Source organism: Cucurbita pepo, chromosome 10, assembly GCF_057944985.1.
Source record: "Cucurbita pepo subsp. pepo isolate OVF chromosome 10, ASM5794498v1, whole genome shotgun sequence".
In the NCBI taxonomy this organism is placed as follows: Eukaryota; Viridiplantae; Streptophyta; class Magnoliopsida; order Cucurbitales; family Cucurbitaceae; genus Cucurbita; species Cucurbita pepo.
The window spans coordinates 6,370,785-6,387,589 of record NC_141807.1 but is presented as its reverse complement, the minus strand read 5'-3'; the positions used below and the strand labels follow the sequence as shown (position 1 = coordinate 6,387,589).

The window sequence follows — 16,805 nt, the reverse complement described above, 5'->3', positions numbered from 1 at the left end:
GGGACTCACGAGGCATGACACTCGGGAATTTGTTGACCTCCAGATGTTCGGCTATAGACAACTAGCCCGACTATGATGGATTCAAGGGGGATGCAAACTGCTTAAGGACTCTGAGGCTTGACCCTCGAGAATTTGCTGACCTTCAGACGTTTGGCTATAGACAACTAACCCGACTATGATGGGTTCAGGGACTACGATGGGTTCAGGGGATGCAAACTGCTTAGGGACTCACGAGGCATGACACTCGGGAATTTGCTGACCTCTAGATGTTCGGCTATAGACAACTAACCCGACTATGATGGGTTCAAGGGGGTGCAAACTGCATAGGGACTCACGCTCGCACGTGTGAATCGTGTGTAAGAAAGTACTACATATCCAATTTAGTATAGGACGATTTTACTTTATGTAAGTCGATAACAATGTTTTACGATGAAGTCTCAAATGTTTATTTCCATGAGAAAGTGAGACCAAAGATATAATTTGTTGAAACATTAACTATTTGTAAACAAGATTTAGGTGAACATAGAAATGGAGAGGAAAATGGAGTTTGATTCTACACAATACTTACAATCATTTCCTCATGAAATACACTCCCAAATCTCTTTTTAGAGTTGATCCCTATTAAAAACAAGATGACATCAATGCTCAATCCCGTCTCCGCTGATGCCAGTGGATACGCTATCCTACTGAATATTTAGACTCGGCACGCCCTGAACAAATATGATCTTGCTTCATCGACCTGATAATCGTGACACGTCCAACTTTGCAGCAAAAGCAAGAAGCAATACCTTTTTATCTTCAGGAATCTTGCTGGTGATGATGAGATCGAATTAACCGCTATTGAGTTCTCGTATCGTTCATTTCGATTAGCGTCGAATTTTGTACGTCCCGTCCTTCTTCCATAGAAGGAGGGAACGCGTATGCATTGTTTTGGTCTACAACGTCCTTTTTCTTCAAATCATCATCGATTTCGGCGTAATCCAAATTTTGCAACATACTAGGAAGTTTCATGCTAGCATCCTTGTGAAACATCATGTCCATTTCTAAGTCAAATTTATCCTTCGAGACGATGAAGCCTCGACCCGTTGAGGAAGCACTGTATTGTAAACTCACATCGTCGCCTTCTGCTACCCATGCTCGGAAATCGATCATTGAAGGAGGGATCTTAGTCCAGAAAACATCCTTCAGATTTTCCACTAGCCCTTTGGTAAAAGGGTTGATCTTCTTATCGTAGCGATATCGAAAATTTTCATACGTCGTCTGCAAAAGATTAACGGTCGAGAAATCAGTCAGCACCCAAGCCTGCTTTCATGGTCACATATTCAAATGCGAGAAAACAGTAAAAATATAAAGCTCTACCTGATTGGTACACATCAGATAAATATGGAAAACCGTTAGCCCCCCGACGAACCAGACAGATACAAAGCAGTATACGACAAGGACAACGGACAAGATATCGTTTGAAATGACAGTCCACATGCTCCCACTTTGTCGAACAATGGTAATACACGAAAGTGTAAAGACGTATATACACAAAGTGGTAGATGTCGATATAAACATTATGAAAAATCGATAATTTCGCTGCATCGAAATGAAAATAAAGCAATGGTTAATTCAACACCAGAAATCAATCAGAGATATTACAGAATCATATCAGAATCATATCAGAATCAACAGCCAAATAATCGAGTTTCAATCGAGTTTCAATCAACATTTCTTGAACAAAAGTGAACTGCTACTACAAATTATTGCAAACAACATATGTTGATATCAAATTTTGAAAGAACATGTAAATTTTGAACCATGCAGTGAATCTTTTCATCAGAGAAGGGTCGATGACTTACCAGCCCAATACACTGACCTACCCAAGGACAATGGTGATCAAACTTCTGAACACAATTGTTGCAAATAGAGCAATGAGACGCCCGAGGAGGACGGTACAGAAGGCAAGTATCACAAAACTTCACTTTCACCGAGTATCCGTTGATCGTTATATCCTTGATTCGGGGTATTTTCAGATTAGGCTTCTTGTGATTGACCCATTCCATAGAAGGGGTGGTCATGTCAGCTTCATCTGAGTCAGGTGGTATCGAGTTTCTCGGAATGATCCCCGGATCTCTACCAGAAGTCAAGAACAGAAAAATGAAATCCTGCACAAACAAACTTATTGATCAGGTTTGGTTCATCAGTTGTTGCAAAAGCTTAAACTACACAAGGAGAATTCAGCCTTTCACACACCAAAGATGTAAGAACCATTCCTCCAATCAGTGCAGGGAAATGAAACGTTCGACGATCGCTATGGACTGCTACTAGCATTCTTATGCAGAATATTATTGCAGGACCACCGATTAAAAATGATGTTAAAAAGAGAGACGCTCCGTCTTGCCCGAAAACTAATCTCCCACCACATAAGAATTTCTAGCAGACGAAGAACATGATGCATCAGTACATGAAGAATCCATTCTATTACATTCACCATCATAACTTCTTCCAATAACATTGAAACCAAAATTAAAGAAATTTATAACAAACTATGCCAGGATATATCATGATTATCAAGGGAAATTCCTTAATGAATACACTAATTGTAACGGTCCAAGCCCACGCTAGCAGATATTGTCCTCTTGTCCCTCTCGGGCTTCCCCTCAAGGTTTTTAAAACGCGTCTCCTAGGGAGAGGTCTCGACATCCTTATAAAAGGTGTTTCGTTCTCCTCCTCTACCGATGTGGGATCTCACACTAACACAGAATTAAGGTTCAAACTATGTCAGGATATATCATGATTATCAAGGGAAATTCCTTAATGAATACACTAATTGTAACGGTCCAAGCCCACGCTAGCAGATATTGTCCTCTTGTCCTTCACGGGCTTCCCCTCAAGGTTTTTAAAACGCATCTCCTAGGGAGAGGTCTCGACATCCTTATAAAGAGTGTTTCGTTCTCCTCTTCAACCGATGTGAGATCTCACACACTAACACAAAATTAAGGTTCAAACAATTGAATCCATAGAATTGTGGATATCTCATGATAACCAAGGGAGACCATTGATTCAAAAACTAAAAAAGATCAAATAGCTTATAAAAGAATTAAGAAGAAACAGGGCAGAGAGAATGAATGCATCTATGAACCACAGCCAATATAATTACAGTGAACAAATCATTAAAGATAGTTGAATCTCATGAATTGATAATATATCAAGAACATCGAGGAAATCATGATCTACAAAAAACACAATTCTAATAACAAATTAAGGAACAATTTTACTGAATCTATTGATTAATCTCACCCAGAAACCAGGTAGCTAACTAAAGTAAACAGATAATCTAGAATATGTCGTGATTATCAAGGGAGATCTCATCGTGATTACAGATAACTTAGATATAATATGAGAATAATTCAAACATTTGAATTAAAAGAGTAGAGAATTTTACATTGTTTCCTTTCCAGACATGGTAGAGCCTCCTTTGAGCTGGTTTATGAGGAGCAATATGAATGGCATTAGAGGGAGAGCCATCCCAGCTCGGTTCTGTGTTCATTTTTCTAATGGAAATTTCGTTTGTCTGAGGGGAAAACACAAAATCTTAGGGTGTTCGTGGTAATGATTCACACGGACACCCAAAATAAATCAAACAAACAAACAAACAAACAAACAAACAAAAAGTTTCCAAATGCTTTCAATTTTCCTCTTCAAATCTGTGAAAGAACGATGTGGGTTTTCAATTTCCAAACGGCGATAGTTCAGAATGAATCAAACCCAGAAAATTGCGAAACCCAGATCGTTCTAACAAAAAAAATAAGAAAGAAAGAGGAAAAATCAAAAACACAAAAACACAAAAACACAAAAACACAAAAACAAAATTCCCCCTCTCGACTCCTCTCTCCCTAGCTCTGTTTTTTTTTTTTTTTTTTTTTTTTGATTGTTCTTCCCTTTTCTCTCTCTCTCTAGCGAAGGTGGCTTAGACCCTCCCAACGATTCTGCGAGGTTTCCGCCGCGAAACCCCCCGGGGAGAGAGAGAGAGAGAAGGGAAGAGAGAGAGAGAGAGAAGGGAAGAGAGAGAGAGAGAGAGAGAGAGGCCGTGAGAGAGAGAGAGAGGCCGAGGGAGAGAAATGTATATTAGTTTTGCGAAGGAGAACCAGAGAGGGCGATTTGTTTTGATGCTTCGCCGTGCAACGCCTTCCGTTGGGATTTGGATGGACCCGCCTAAACCATTTTCTCCCCCTTATGTATTTTAGTTACAATTTTTCTTTTTTCTAAATTATTTTGCCAATTTTGGTTATAACAAAGAGAAAATTATGATGTTACAATCTTTTTATTTGAATTGAAAAAAATTTGGGTGTTCTAGTTTGTTCCAATGTTTTTTTTTAGTTGAATTGTTGAGACCTATAACTTTTTGGTTGTACCGAATGCTCAGACGAGAAAGTTGATTCATGGGTCTAGAATCTAGAGGCTTATAACTCTTTGGTTGTACCGAATGCTCAGACGGGAAAGTTGTTCGTGGGTCTAGAATCTAGAGGCTAATAACTTTTTGGTTGTAGTGAATGCTCAAACGAGAAAGTTGATTCATGGGTCAAGAATCTAGAGGCTTATAACTCTTTGGTTCTACTGAATGCTCATACGAGAAAGTTGATTCATGGGTCTAGAATCTAGAGGCTTATAACTCTTTGGTTGTACCGAATGCTCAGACGAGAAAGTTGATTCGTGGGTCTAGAATCTAGAGGCTTATAACTCTTTGGTTGCACTGAATGCTCAGACGAGAAAGTTGATTTATAAGTTTAGAATCTAGAGACTTATGGCTTATAACTCTTTGGTTGTATCGAATGCTCAGACGAAAAGTTGATTCATGGGTCTAGAATCTAGAGATTACTCTGAGAAGTCTCCTCTCTTTCTTGTCCACTCAAAAGTTCGGACACCTATGTGGATTATAGGTAACGGTTGCAAGAATGGCGGGATGTTCCGTTATGCTCAAACCGACTCTTTATTTTACTTAAAAATTAAAAAAAATTGATTATATCCTAAGTTTAAGATGAGTATTATTAATATGAAACTAAAAAGCTAGACTTAATCAATTGATCCATCTACGATTTCGATGGATAAATAGACAATTATTCGAGAGAAAATTTTACGTTATTTCTAAAAGGATCGTTGAGGATGCACCGATGACTATATCCTTCCATTAAATTTAATGCAAATTATAATTTGATATATTACAAAGTCGTTAAACATGATCTTCAATTCAAACGATACAATACTCAAAGATTATAAATTTGAGTCTCTATGTATAGCAATAGATATTACAGCTATATCACGATCGATCTTTGAAGGAGCATAAATGATCTTCATCTGCATAAGAACCACAAATGTCATGCTTTGATCTTCATCTTTATAGTTAAATACAACTCATTCTATTGTTCGTTCGTAAATTTTTAAACTGTTTCATTCAAGTGGGGATGATTCTACGTGCACATATCGAAACCATTTCAGATCCTTCAAAGATACAAAGTAAATCAATTCAATTGAACCAGCACATATTGAAACCATTTCAGATCCTTCAGAGATACAAAGCAAATCAATTCAATTGACCCTAAAAGGTCACATGCAACAACTCAAATCCCCCGCTAGCAGATATTATCTTCTTTGGGCTTTCCCTTTTGAGCTTCCCCTAAAGGTTTTTAAAACTCGTGAGAGGTTTTCACACCCTTATAAAGAATGTTTCGTTCTCCTCCCTAACCAATGTGGGATCTAACATATCAAGTTATATCAACTTATAAGGTAGAATTTACACGTATAAAACGGAATCGAAACTTCTCCTCCCTAACCAATGTGGGATCTAACATATCAAGTTATATCAACTTATAAGGTAGAATTTACACGTATAAAACGGAATCGAAACTTCATCCAGTAAGATTGTGACCTAAAAGGCCAAGACTCAAACCCAGTTGTGAGCCACAAGACAGGTGAAGTAAAAAGCAGGAGAATCAAACAAAGCATTGAGGGGGAAAAAACAGTATCAATTGCTGATAATGAATAGAAACCTGCCATTTTCTTCCCACATTCAAAAGAAGAGCAGCCATGGCAAATGCTAATGATCATCATCTAACTCTCACAGGAAGAAGATGCAGCTAGATGATGAACAGAACTATATAACATCTAGCTAAAGGCACAAACAAAAGAGCAGAGCTACATCATTATTAATAGGTGTGTTATAAGCTTACAACAAAAGACGAAAATTTGGGCATCCACTAGAGCTCGATTCATACTGCTGCACCAACAAGACTACAAACCGAATGCCCCGAGTTGTTACATATTCTGACGTGTCTGTCATTTCATGATTTCATCTGGGTATCAAAGATGACAATAAGACATGGTGATGAAACAAAACAAACACGAACAAACATCGCTGCTAGACTCGACTAATTTCAATGTTCACACGACGACGACCGTATTATAATAATTCAGTGGCAAGAACCCCAGTCCTTGCATTATGCCCATGGCCCCTAACCTACCCACCCACCCAAGGCAACTTGAAAAGAACAAAGCAAGAGGAAACAGGCAAGAAATCAGTCTCAAACAGCAAACTAAGAGTTTAGAGTTCTGACCTTATTTCAAAGAGCACGAGTCAGGTATCCATAACTCAAATACACCTTCTGAGAAAGCATTAACAGAAGAAGCCTCTACACTTTGAAGACCCACATAGGCAATTGATCTTCCTTCCATCAGCACTTTCAGGTGGGACTATTCCATAATCGAACGTCAACTCCATCATGGGAGGTACATGCCTGATTGCATGAAAGGCAATATGGACATCATGCTCGCCTTTATTTTCCCGAATAATTGGCCTCCAGTATACGTTTGGAGAGCAACTATGGTTCATAAAACGAGCAACATTGCCCACATTTTTTGCACTAATAACTAAGGGAAATGGGAGAATAGGAGGCCCATCGGAATCACTAGATATAACTTCAAGGTTCGGATATGAACGTGTGGCATCGAAGATATAACCATCTTCATTGTCCCGTGCAGAGTCCTTTTCCTTTGAACTATCGATGACTTCCCCAGCATATTGGCAAATAAATGCTCCAGCACGAATCGGATCCCACGACCTTAGTCCCCAGCCTTTACCTTTAGTTCTGAATACCTCTAGGCGGAATTTAAGGCCTCCTTGGGACACACGATTCCTGCAATTGGGAGGGCATTGACATGAGGGTCCACATTCATAAATCATAGATTGTTGACTTGCAAGAACCCCATTTGAACCATAGGGGAGATATCCACCATTTTTCTGTATGCAAAGGCAATTGAGATTGCCTGGAAGGCATCCACCAACACAGTTACAACCAGCTGAAGGTTCCATCGAGTACACTGGTTTTAAATATTTGAGACCAGCATCATATGTGAAATATGCAGGGCCCTTCTCGTCATCAACATCATTTACAAGTGAAACGGGTAAACTTTCTGCGCCAGAAGCCAGATCTGGTATTATAACCCCAACTCGAGAAGCATTCCCATCCTTCCATTGTTGTACTAATTTCCAAGTCAAAAATGCTTCCCGCTGTCCAGGTAATCGGACCAATTTGTATTTGAATACATTGCAGCCAGATTTCCCTTTCTCTACCCAAGATTCCTGGATTTTATAAAGACCATCATAAACATAGATCTTCCCTGTTGGGTTACTAAAGTCTTTTACCCCTCGAATTACTCTGACTTCATTTCCACGATGCAAGCTCTTCTCTAGAGCAAGATTACCCCTTTCGAGCTTTTGATCTGTTGATTCCTTATCCTTTCTGTTCACTCCACCCTGACCACTGTAGATTAACACATCTGCATCATTAGTATCATCCTCGTATCCACCAGACGAGACAATGCTTACTGCAACTGGTTCTTCATCTTGACTGACCTTTAAACCCATGTAATCAATCCCAGCCATCGATGGAGCATGCAACCCGACCAGGCACAATTCCATCCTGAAAAAGAAGATATCACCAACTTCCACACCAGGAACAGTTCCAATCCTTTTATTGATATTTGACCTAATCCCTTTGGTCATCAGAAATGCACCTGTTTTTAGATCTGGACGCCTTATAATTCCAGGCGTTGGTTCCTTAGACTCTTCAACTTGTGAGATCCTTCTCCTTAGCAGTTCATATACCATGAGTACACTAGAAACTGCTTCAATGCTACCATGAGATTGTTGATTAGAATCTAACACTGAAAGATTGTACGATGAAACCATATCATTAAGCATTGCATCAATATCGATATCTGATGTAAAATTAATATCCTGACCATTCCTTGCCTTCTTCTTCGCCTTCTTCTTCCTTCCCGCTTTACTTGAATCTTCTCTATCATTTATACCCATGCCAAAATACTGAGAATCATCATTTTGACTATCACTATACCCTTGTAACTGGCCACGACTTCTAGCGTTTTTTCTAGAGCCAGTATTTTGTGTTGAAGTACCCTCAGTTGGTGTCCTGAATGAAGAAATTGGAACTGCGGTTGATATAGGACTATTTAGGCCAAAAGGTGCACTAGAATTTGGTGTTCCACCTGGTGTCTGTTGATTTTGTTCATTTGGTGAAAAGAAGAAGGGATAGAATGGAGCAACACCAGGTGGAAAGGGACCAGAAGGACCAGTACACACAAATGGGGCAGCACCTTGAGGATTTGAAAAAGACGACACGTTTTGTGCTGATGGGAAGACTGGAACTAGTTGACGCAACGGTTTTACATTCAATACCTTAGATTTGTCTAATGACCCAGCGACGGGAACGGAATCCTGATCCAGATGTTGTTCCATTGAAGCCTTCTCACACTACAGAAACAAAATCTTACAAATAGAAGCTTCCACAGTAAAACTCTCTGTACATTATTTCCAAAACTACAAACTAAAACGAACAACTCCCATCAAAAGTTTTCGGGCTATCGTTCTCCCAAAATATTATCCCAATGGTCAATGTGCTTAATTAAATAGCTTGAAACCTGAAAATTACAATAAACAATTACCACGCTGAAAAGAAAAGACAGGGAACAGTCAATCCGAGAGAATTAAAATAAACAAGCTCAAATCAATCTATATCGAATATAAGGAGAAAAAATGTTTACACAAACATGCAAGTGTAAACATCTGTGTTTTTGGGTTGATTAAACTCTTTCTAATCAGTTCAATCCCTGTTTGCAGCTCTTAACTTCAAAAAGCAAGGCCAAAATCTTGGATAAAATGCAACCAGATAATCTTTTTCTTGTATAGCCAAGCTCTTATTCCAAAAACCTTTGTGATTATACTTCAACTCCAAACGGTCAGAATCGTATTTACACTCCAAAAGCAAAATAAAGCGGAAATGATAGCTACTCGACACTGAAAAAACACGCAATCAATTGAAAAACTGCCCAGCTTCCTTCTATTACCCTTAATGTTCTTCCTAACACACAAGCAAACGGAAACACAAAAACAAAACAATCTCACGATCCACGCAACACAAAATCAAAATGAAACAAAAAGAGAGGGAAAACCCTACTTTCGAAACAGGGAAAACATGGAAATGCACACCGATCAAATCCAAAGAAAAAAAACACGGAACAAATCACAGATCAAAGGCGAAGAACAGACGAAAATCTAGAAGCCATAAGTCGAAACAAAACTCAAAATCTAACCAGATTCGCGGCGATTTACACACTCCGAAATCTTCAAAACCTCTCCGCTTGAACATGCGGGAGTTTCTCTGTTTGTCCTTTGGGGGAGCTTTTGAGTTTTGAAGTTCGAATTTTCTACCCCGAGAAAAAGAGAGCAAAATCATTTCGCTTCCTGGTTTTATTGTTTAATTTGTAATTTGTAATTTCTTTCTGTGATTCCCCGCCAGCCGTTGGATGATTTATCGTGGGAGACGATCGAACGGTTGAGAAATATGTTCGGGAATCATATTTAGAGTAACTCCGGCGGCCCCACCCCCACTTAAACGACAAAAAGTAGTGAGACGTATGACGTGTCGTGGTCTTGTAAGATCGGAAGCGTGGGATTGACCGTACCTGATCGTCAGCTTGTTCAGTGATCTAACTCGTAAATGGGCCGAAACTGTTCGGCCCACAATGTTCTGTTTTTTTTTTGTTTTATTTGTTTATCCATAAAGTTTTCATTTATTTAAATTTAACCTAGAATTAGTTCGGTCAAAACATGTTGTTTATGGCTGCATGACATATGTCCTAGTCTTATTTGTTCAGGTCGGTTGACAGGCACGTCAATCAATTGAGTGGGGGAGGATGTCAATGCATGTCCAAGACGTGTTGTCAATGGCCGCATGACAGATATCCCGATCTTGCTTGTCCAGGACGTGTTGTCCATGGTTGTATGCCCGTTCCAAACTCCTTTTACATGCTTTCATCCTAGATAGGTCTTTACCATTCCATATTGAGTCAGTACGAGGGTGTATGACCGTTCACCAAAATCGTGTCTACACCTGCAAGGGCTAAAATGTCCCAAAATGTACTATAGGGAATATGACTAGTTGTTAACTTATTCCTACCCGATAGTTATATGCAGTAAGCCGTTGTTGTTGCTTTTTGCTTACATTCTCATATAATACAATTTTCAATTTCTCAAATCTTGCTTTCAAAACTCTCTTTCGAAATCTCTCTGCCCCAATTTTCTAAAATTTTCTTCTTGAACCGGGGCCAAAAGCTCGAGCATACATCGCTTGGTCGTAAGCGACGCAAGAATGAATAGGCTGAGTTTTTTCGGGTCATTAAATTTTTTTAACCCCAATATTTTCATTTTTATCTAACTTCGTAGTCCAAAATATCCCAGAAAAAAGCTCAACCTATTTATAATAAGATATGACTTAATGCAACTTACATGGTTTTATATAGTCTCCTAACGTAACTCTTGACATTTTATGAGACACTTCAAGAGTTGTAACGTTCAAATTTTATGACTATTAGCCATTATCAAAATGCATACATGGTCTCAAATTCAGTTAACGGATCGTGGTTCCCTCTTTTAGCTAAAGAGTTTCCACGTATTAATAACGACTTCCTATGGAAGGCAATGCTATAGCAACGACCACTCTATTACTTTGACAACACTTGCTGCTACAAACCTACAAATCAGAGTATATCAAACCATAATGTGTTTCGTTTTGTGTAATTCCAGACATTAAGCTCATAGCCCGAGTCATTTTAAATCATAACATTATTTTATGATAACCGTAGAGTATTCACCAACTAATCACTCATGCTAATGGAAGATACACAAAATAGTGTTGCAAGCATGAGATTTTTCTCTATATATTTCAGAGTTATCAACGAACATTTGAAAAAGAAATGAAGATAGGGGTGACTATATATATTCTCAGTAAGCAACCTACTTGTAGGCTCTTATTACATCCTTAACCTAGTAAGTTATCGTGGGTTTTTGCTCTGGGTGTTAGGAAGTTCGAGCCTAGTTTTATAGCTATCTGAGGCTCTGGGAAGGCCTAAAGTTCTGAGCGATTCTCTTACTGCTCATGAACTCACTCTGGGTTTGGAGATGGTTCACCCATTATGGTGTCGTGAATCATAGCTTGGGGTGAACTAACTTTACTATTCTCTTGACTTAGTTAGCTTGCATAGCCACAACAATGAATGACGAATATCCTAGATTGAGGCACTACCTCATAAAATATGTTAGGACAATGTGACATCTAGTTGGTCTAAACATCAGTCGTGGAAGGTTAACTACAGGCCATCCACATGGTCATAGAGTCACTCTAGGTGAGGGGGTGCAACCTCGTGTGCTTGCCAATTACTAGGTTATCTACGTTGTCTCAAACCCCTCTCAAGATAGGTTTACAGTGTAGAGGCCCTTGGTCATTTCCACCGTGTACAAAACATGGTAGCCTCAATGCACTAACTATTCGACCTAGGCCTGACTCGAGGATACATGAACTTCTACTACTTGGCAAGGTGCTACCAGCATTAAGGTTGTATTGTAGGAGATAAGAGATTGAGACTTTAGTGAAGTCTGTTCACACTACTACTAGGCATGATAAGCTTTTCTTTTAGTCGTCCTTGAAATGGAGATTTACTAGGTTCTTAAGGGTGTCTAGGTGATTAAAATTTCATATAGCATTTTTAGATCGCTCGGGACCTACTAATCGAGACTAATTCACTCTTTGGGAACACTGAGGTCTAGACCCTCAATCACTTCTCACGATCCTAAGGTTTTCGATCTACTAAAAATGTACTAACTTAGGTTAATGTAAAAATCGTTCTAGCTCTTGCTTTAGCACCCTAATCTTAGCTTGGTTCATGCATGCTTGCTTTGTTAAAGAGATATTCCTATCATCACCTAAAGCACAGATAATAACCATCAATCACCTGAAGTGTAGATCTCAATATATCATCCTCTTTTCTATCATAACAGAAGGCATTAAAATCGACATACATCATAAATTCTCATCCTAGGGGTATTTCAGTAATTTTTCATAATATACATAGTGTCACGGTCATGTTTGTCCAAGACATGTTGCCCATGGCCGCATGCTCGTGACACGCCGAAACCTTTGCCTTGTACTACTTTATTGCTTTCTTTTACCGCTTTCATATTGTATTATTTCTTTTTTGTTTTCTTTAAGAGTATGACGTTTTGGCGATGTCATGGCTATGCCTGGTAGACATGAAATGCTTCAAAATGTACTATAGGGGATACGACTAGTTGTCAACTTCTCCCTACCCGATAGTTATATACAGTGAGTTGTTGTTGTTGCCTTTTTGCTTACATTCTCATATAACACTAATTTCTATTTCTCTCTCTTGCTTTCAAAACTCTCTTTCTAAGACTTCTTTCTCTCGCTTTCTAAAATCTTCTCTTGAAATCGAGACCCGAGGTTTGTATTCACGTTTCCCGACCGCAGGTAACGTAACTCAAAGTAGGCTCGACCCACTCAGTGGTGAGAGTGGGTGCCATACAATCGCCAAATCTGCTGCCTAGAAACCGTGATTGTGACACATAGCATTCTCATCCAAAATTTCCCTATCGAAGTCCTAATGATTGCAACAAGTGACTACTTATTTGGATGAACGGTGCTTTTTCGAGCTAGCTTTTTCGTATGTTATGGGCTCCAAATTTTCTAAAATTTTTCTGATAGGCGTAGTTCAAGTGAAATCAAGATTAGTATTGTGATGAAAAACAATTAAACAATTAAAAAAAAAATAATTACAAGATTATTGTTGGAAGATAAAGTCACACAAACTTTATTTTATTTCATTGAAAAATGTGTTTAGTTACCCAATTTTGAAATATTTTTTAAAGATGGAAAGCCTATTTTTGAAATGAGTGTTACCCGAAGTTTGAGAATTTGACTAATTTGTGTTGGAAAGAAATTTTTATTTTCTTTTTATCAAATTAGGGTTAAAAAATTATAATTAAAAAAAAAATGTGTGCTAAAATGGTAGGTTGTACAAGCTTTGCCTATTATCAAATTTTATTTTATTTTATTTTAACCCTTGAATTTAGTCGCAATAATTTTGATAAATATAAATATAATTTATATTACCAGATGAAAATATTGGTTAAATTTTTTAAAAGAGTTTCAAAAATACTCTTTTAAAAGGGTTTTAACCATATATTTTTAACTTTTTAATATATTTATGAGGTGTAAATAAACGGTTTCCATCAGACAAAAAGCTTGTTAATGCTACTTTTATAGAGTGGAAGTCTTCACTTCATTTTATCATCTCACTGGAACGGTTCGAAGCCAGTCGGAGAATACACTATCTATCTGACTTGGGTTGGATACGCTCGAACCCTTTCTCTCTAGAGGGGAAGTCCTCACTTCATTTTATCATCTCACTTGAACGATTCGAAGCCAGTCGGAGAATACACTATCTATCTGACTTGGGTTGGATACGCTCGAACCCGACTTAACTAATTTAAATTACTAGGAGAGTGTCAAAAACACAAATAATTAAAAACTTCACCTTTATCTATAAATAGAGACCATATCTAAGCTTGTAGAGGCAAGCTTACAAGCATATCTTTGATTGGCATGGCTTGGATTTTGGCCACAATGATACTCATCTCCCTTCTTACATACCTCATTCAAGGATGGGTATTCAAAAGCAACACCTTTGGCAACAAACTCCCTCCTGGTCCAAAAGGGTTTCCCATTATTGGAAGCCTTCATCTATTATCAAAACTCATTCATAGAGATCTTCATCACTTATCCCAACGATACGGACCCATCATGTACATGCAATTAGGTCGTGTTCATGCCATCGTTGTCTCGTCCCCTCGAGCTGCCGAGCTCTTCCTTAAAACCCACGATCTTGATTTCCCGAGTCGCCCACTTACTAAGACCTCCGACCAAATATCCTATGGAAGAAAAGGGATCATTTTTGCTCAATATGATTCTCATTGGCGCAATATGCGCAAAATGTGCACTATCGAATTGTTTAACTTCCTCAAAATCAACTCCTTTTCGTCGATGAGAAAGCAAGAGGTTCGTTTATTGGTCGATGATCTTCAAGAGGCTGCGAAAAATCGTGTTGTTGTTGATCTTAGTTCGAAAATCTCGTGTCTTATTGTAGATATCATGTGTTTGATGGTGGTGGGGAGAAAATATAGAGACAAAGAGTTGGATGCAAAGGGTTTTAAGGCTGTGATACAAGAAGCCACACGGTTAGCGGCAGCTCCTAACTTGGGTGATTTTTTCCCTTTTATTGCTAGGCTTGATCTTCAAGGATTGTGCCGTCGTGCAAAGTCTGTTGGTGAAGTATTTGATGGGTTCTTAGAGAGGATTGTTGAAGAACATATTGTGTTCAAGAATGATAAAAATAAGGACTTTGTAGATGTTATGTTGGATTTGATGGGATCTCGTGAAAATGACTACCAAATTGATTGCTCCACCATTAAAGCTATGATTCTCGTAAGTAAACTTCTCTCTTTCAAAGCTTCCAAACGTTCAATCATAATAGCTCGAGCTCATCGTTAGTGGATATTGTCTTCTTTGAATTTTTCCTTTTGAGCTTCCCCTCAAAATTTTTGAAATGAGTCTGGTAGTTAGAGGTTTCCACACCCTTATAAAACTGTTTTGTTACCTTCCCCAACTGATGTGGGACCTCATAATCCACCTCCTTCCAAGCCCAGCATTCTCGAGGATACTCGTTCCTCATCCACACCCCTTCGGGGCCAGCGTTCTCGCTGGCACTTATTCCTCTCTCTCCAATTGATGTGAGATCTCACAATCTAGAGGTTTCCACACCCTTTTGTTCCCCTCTCCAACTGATGTGGGATCTCACAATCCACCCCCTTCTGAGCCCAACATCCTTGAGGGCACTCGTTCTTCATCCACCTCCTTCAGGGCCCAACGTCCTGAGTGACACTTGTTCCTCTCTCTCCAATCGATGTGAGATCTTATAATCCACCCCCTCGGGGTCCAACATTCTCGATGGCACTCGTTCCTCATCCACTCTCCTTCTAGACCTAGCGTTCTCACTAGCACTCGTTCCCCTCTCCAATCGACGTGAGATCTCTCAATTCACCCCCCTTTGGGGTCTAGCGTCCTCACTGGCACTCGTTCCTCTCTCTCCAATTGATGTAGGATCTCACAATCCACTCCTTTCGGGGCCCAGCTTCCTCACTGGCACACCCCCTGGTGTCCATTCCCTTCGGAGTTCAGCGTCTTTGCTGCCACACCGTCATGTGTCTGGCTCTAATACCATTTGTAACTGTCCTCTTTGGCCTTTCTCTTTGAGCTTCCTCTCCAGGTTTTTAGAATACGTCTACTAGTAAGAGATGTTTTACACCCTTATAAAAAAAATGTTTCCTTCCCTTCTCCAACCGATATGGAATCTCAAATCAACGGAATCAAAATGATTCATATATCTCTGAATTTTACAAACTTTACATCTCAATTGGCAGGATTTGCTCATCGCAGCTGTTGATAGTTCAACCACTATAATCAATTGGGCATTACCCGAGCTTATTAAGCATCCACATATAATGAAGAAGATGCAAGAGGAATTAGAAAAAGTGGTGGGTTTGAATAGAATGGTGGAAGAATCAGATTTGAGTGACTTAAAATACTTAGAGATGGTCATCAAAGAGACTTTTAGGATGCATCCACCCATTCCATTAATTCCACGTGAATCCATACAAGATTGCATGGTCAATGGCTACCATATTCCTAAGAAATCTCGCATAGTAATAAACGCGTGGGCAATAGGGCGAGATGCGAGGACTTGGTTAGATCCCAACAAATTTATTCCCGAAAGATTTGTTGATGAGCACGTAGATATGAAAGGAAAAGATTTTAAACTGATTCCATTTGGATATGGTCGTAGAGGTTGTCCTGGAACGCAATTAGCATTGACCACGGTTCAACTTGTGGTAGCTCAACTTGTACATTGCTTTGACTGGGAACTACCAAATGGTATGATGCGGGCGGAATTGGATATGACAGAAGAATTCGGTTTAACTTGTCCTAGAGCTCAAAACCTTGTCCTTATTCCCATGTATCGACTAAATGCGAACTTGAATTAACTCACTAGTCATACATTTAGACAAATAACTACTAAAAGAGTTATCTTATGTATGATGACACGTGCCCAGTGACCTCTGCTCATGTCATATGTTTGATATGATTATTATGTTTGATGATATGATATGTTATAGTGATATAATGTGTTTTATTATATGATATGTCGAGATGTGTCAAGTAATATTTGAACATAAATATATGTGATATTATGATGGATGAATTATGTTATGTTATGAGATGTCATGTTGTACTATGACATGAATATGTTTGGCAATGATATGTTATGATATGTAT

General features: G+C 38.9%; 3 protein-coding genes across 6 annotated transcripts; 1 reads left to right on the top strand and 2 right to left on the bottom strand.

The window, feature by feature from the left end:
- Positions 1–475: 475 nt before the first annotated feature.
- On the bottom strand, positions 476–4,167 carry LOC111803340 (putative protein S-acyltransferase 1). 3 transcript variants are annotated; one of them, XM_023687696.2, is made up of 5 exons: positions 3,431–4,160; positions 2,239–2,418; positions 1,845–2,150; positions 1,360–1,581; positions 476–1,260 (listed from the first exon to the last, which is right to left on the bottom strand). In XM_023687696.2, the coding sequence occupies exons 1-5, from the start codon at positions 3,533–3,535 to the stop codon at positions 838–840; spliced, it is 1,236 nt and encodes a 411-aa protein (XP_023543464.1). In that variant the 5' UTR covers positions 3,536–4,160; the 3' UTR covers positions 476–837. The 3 variants fall into 3 exon arrangements, with proteins under 3 accessions (XP_023543464.1, XP_086983432.1, XP_086983433.1); XM_087127306.1 differs by lacking the exon at positions 2,239–2,418 and having other exon boundaries at positions 3,431–4,167; XM_087127307.1 differs by lacking the exon at positions 1,360–1,581 and having other exon boundaries at positions 3,431–4,166.
- A 1,820-nt stretch (positions 4,168–5,987) lies between these two features.
- Positions 5,988–9,802, bottom strand: LOC111803325 (histone-lysine N-methyltransferase, H3 lysine-9 specific SUVH1). Of its 2 annotated transcripts, none has more exons than XM_023687672.2 (3): positions 9,652–9,802; positions 6,597–8,979; positions 5,988–6,335 (listed from the first exon to the last, which is right to left on the bottom strand). In XM_023687672.2, exon 2 carries the CDS (start codon positions 8,795–8,797, stop codon positions 6,656–6,658), a length of 2,142 nt encoding a protein of 713 aa, XP_023543440.2. In that variant the 5' UTR covers positions 8,798–8,979; positions 9,652–9,802; the 3' UTR covers positions 5,988–6,335; positions 6,597–6,655. The 2 variants fall into 2 exon arrangements, with proteins under 2 accessions (XP_023543440.2, XP_086984033.1); XM_087127907.1 differs by having other exon boundaries at positions 6,597–9,007; positions 9,652–9,795.
- A 4,216-nt stretch (positions 9,803–14,018) lies between these two features.
- On the top strand, positions 14,019–16,587 carry LOC111803334 (cytochrome P450 71AU50-like). The gene is made up of 2 exons (XM_023687685.2): positions 14,019–14,897; positions 15,893–16,587. The coding sequence occupies exons 1-2, from the start codon at positions 14,019–14,021 to the stop codon at positions 16,511–16,513; spliced, it is 1,500 nt and encodes a 499-aa protein (XP_023543453.2). The 3' UTR covers positions 16,514–16,587.
- Positions 16,588–16,805: the final 218 nt, after the last annotated feature.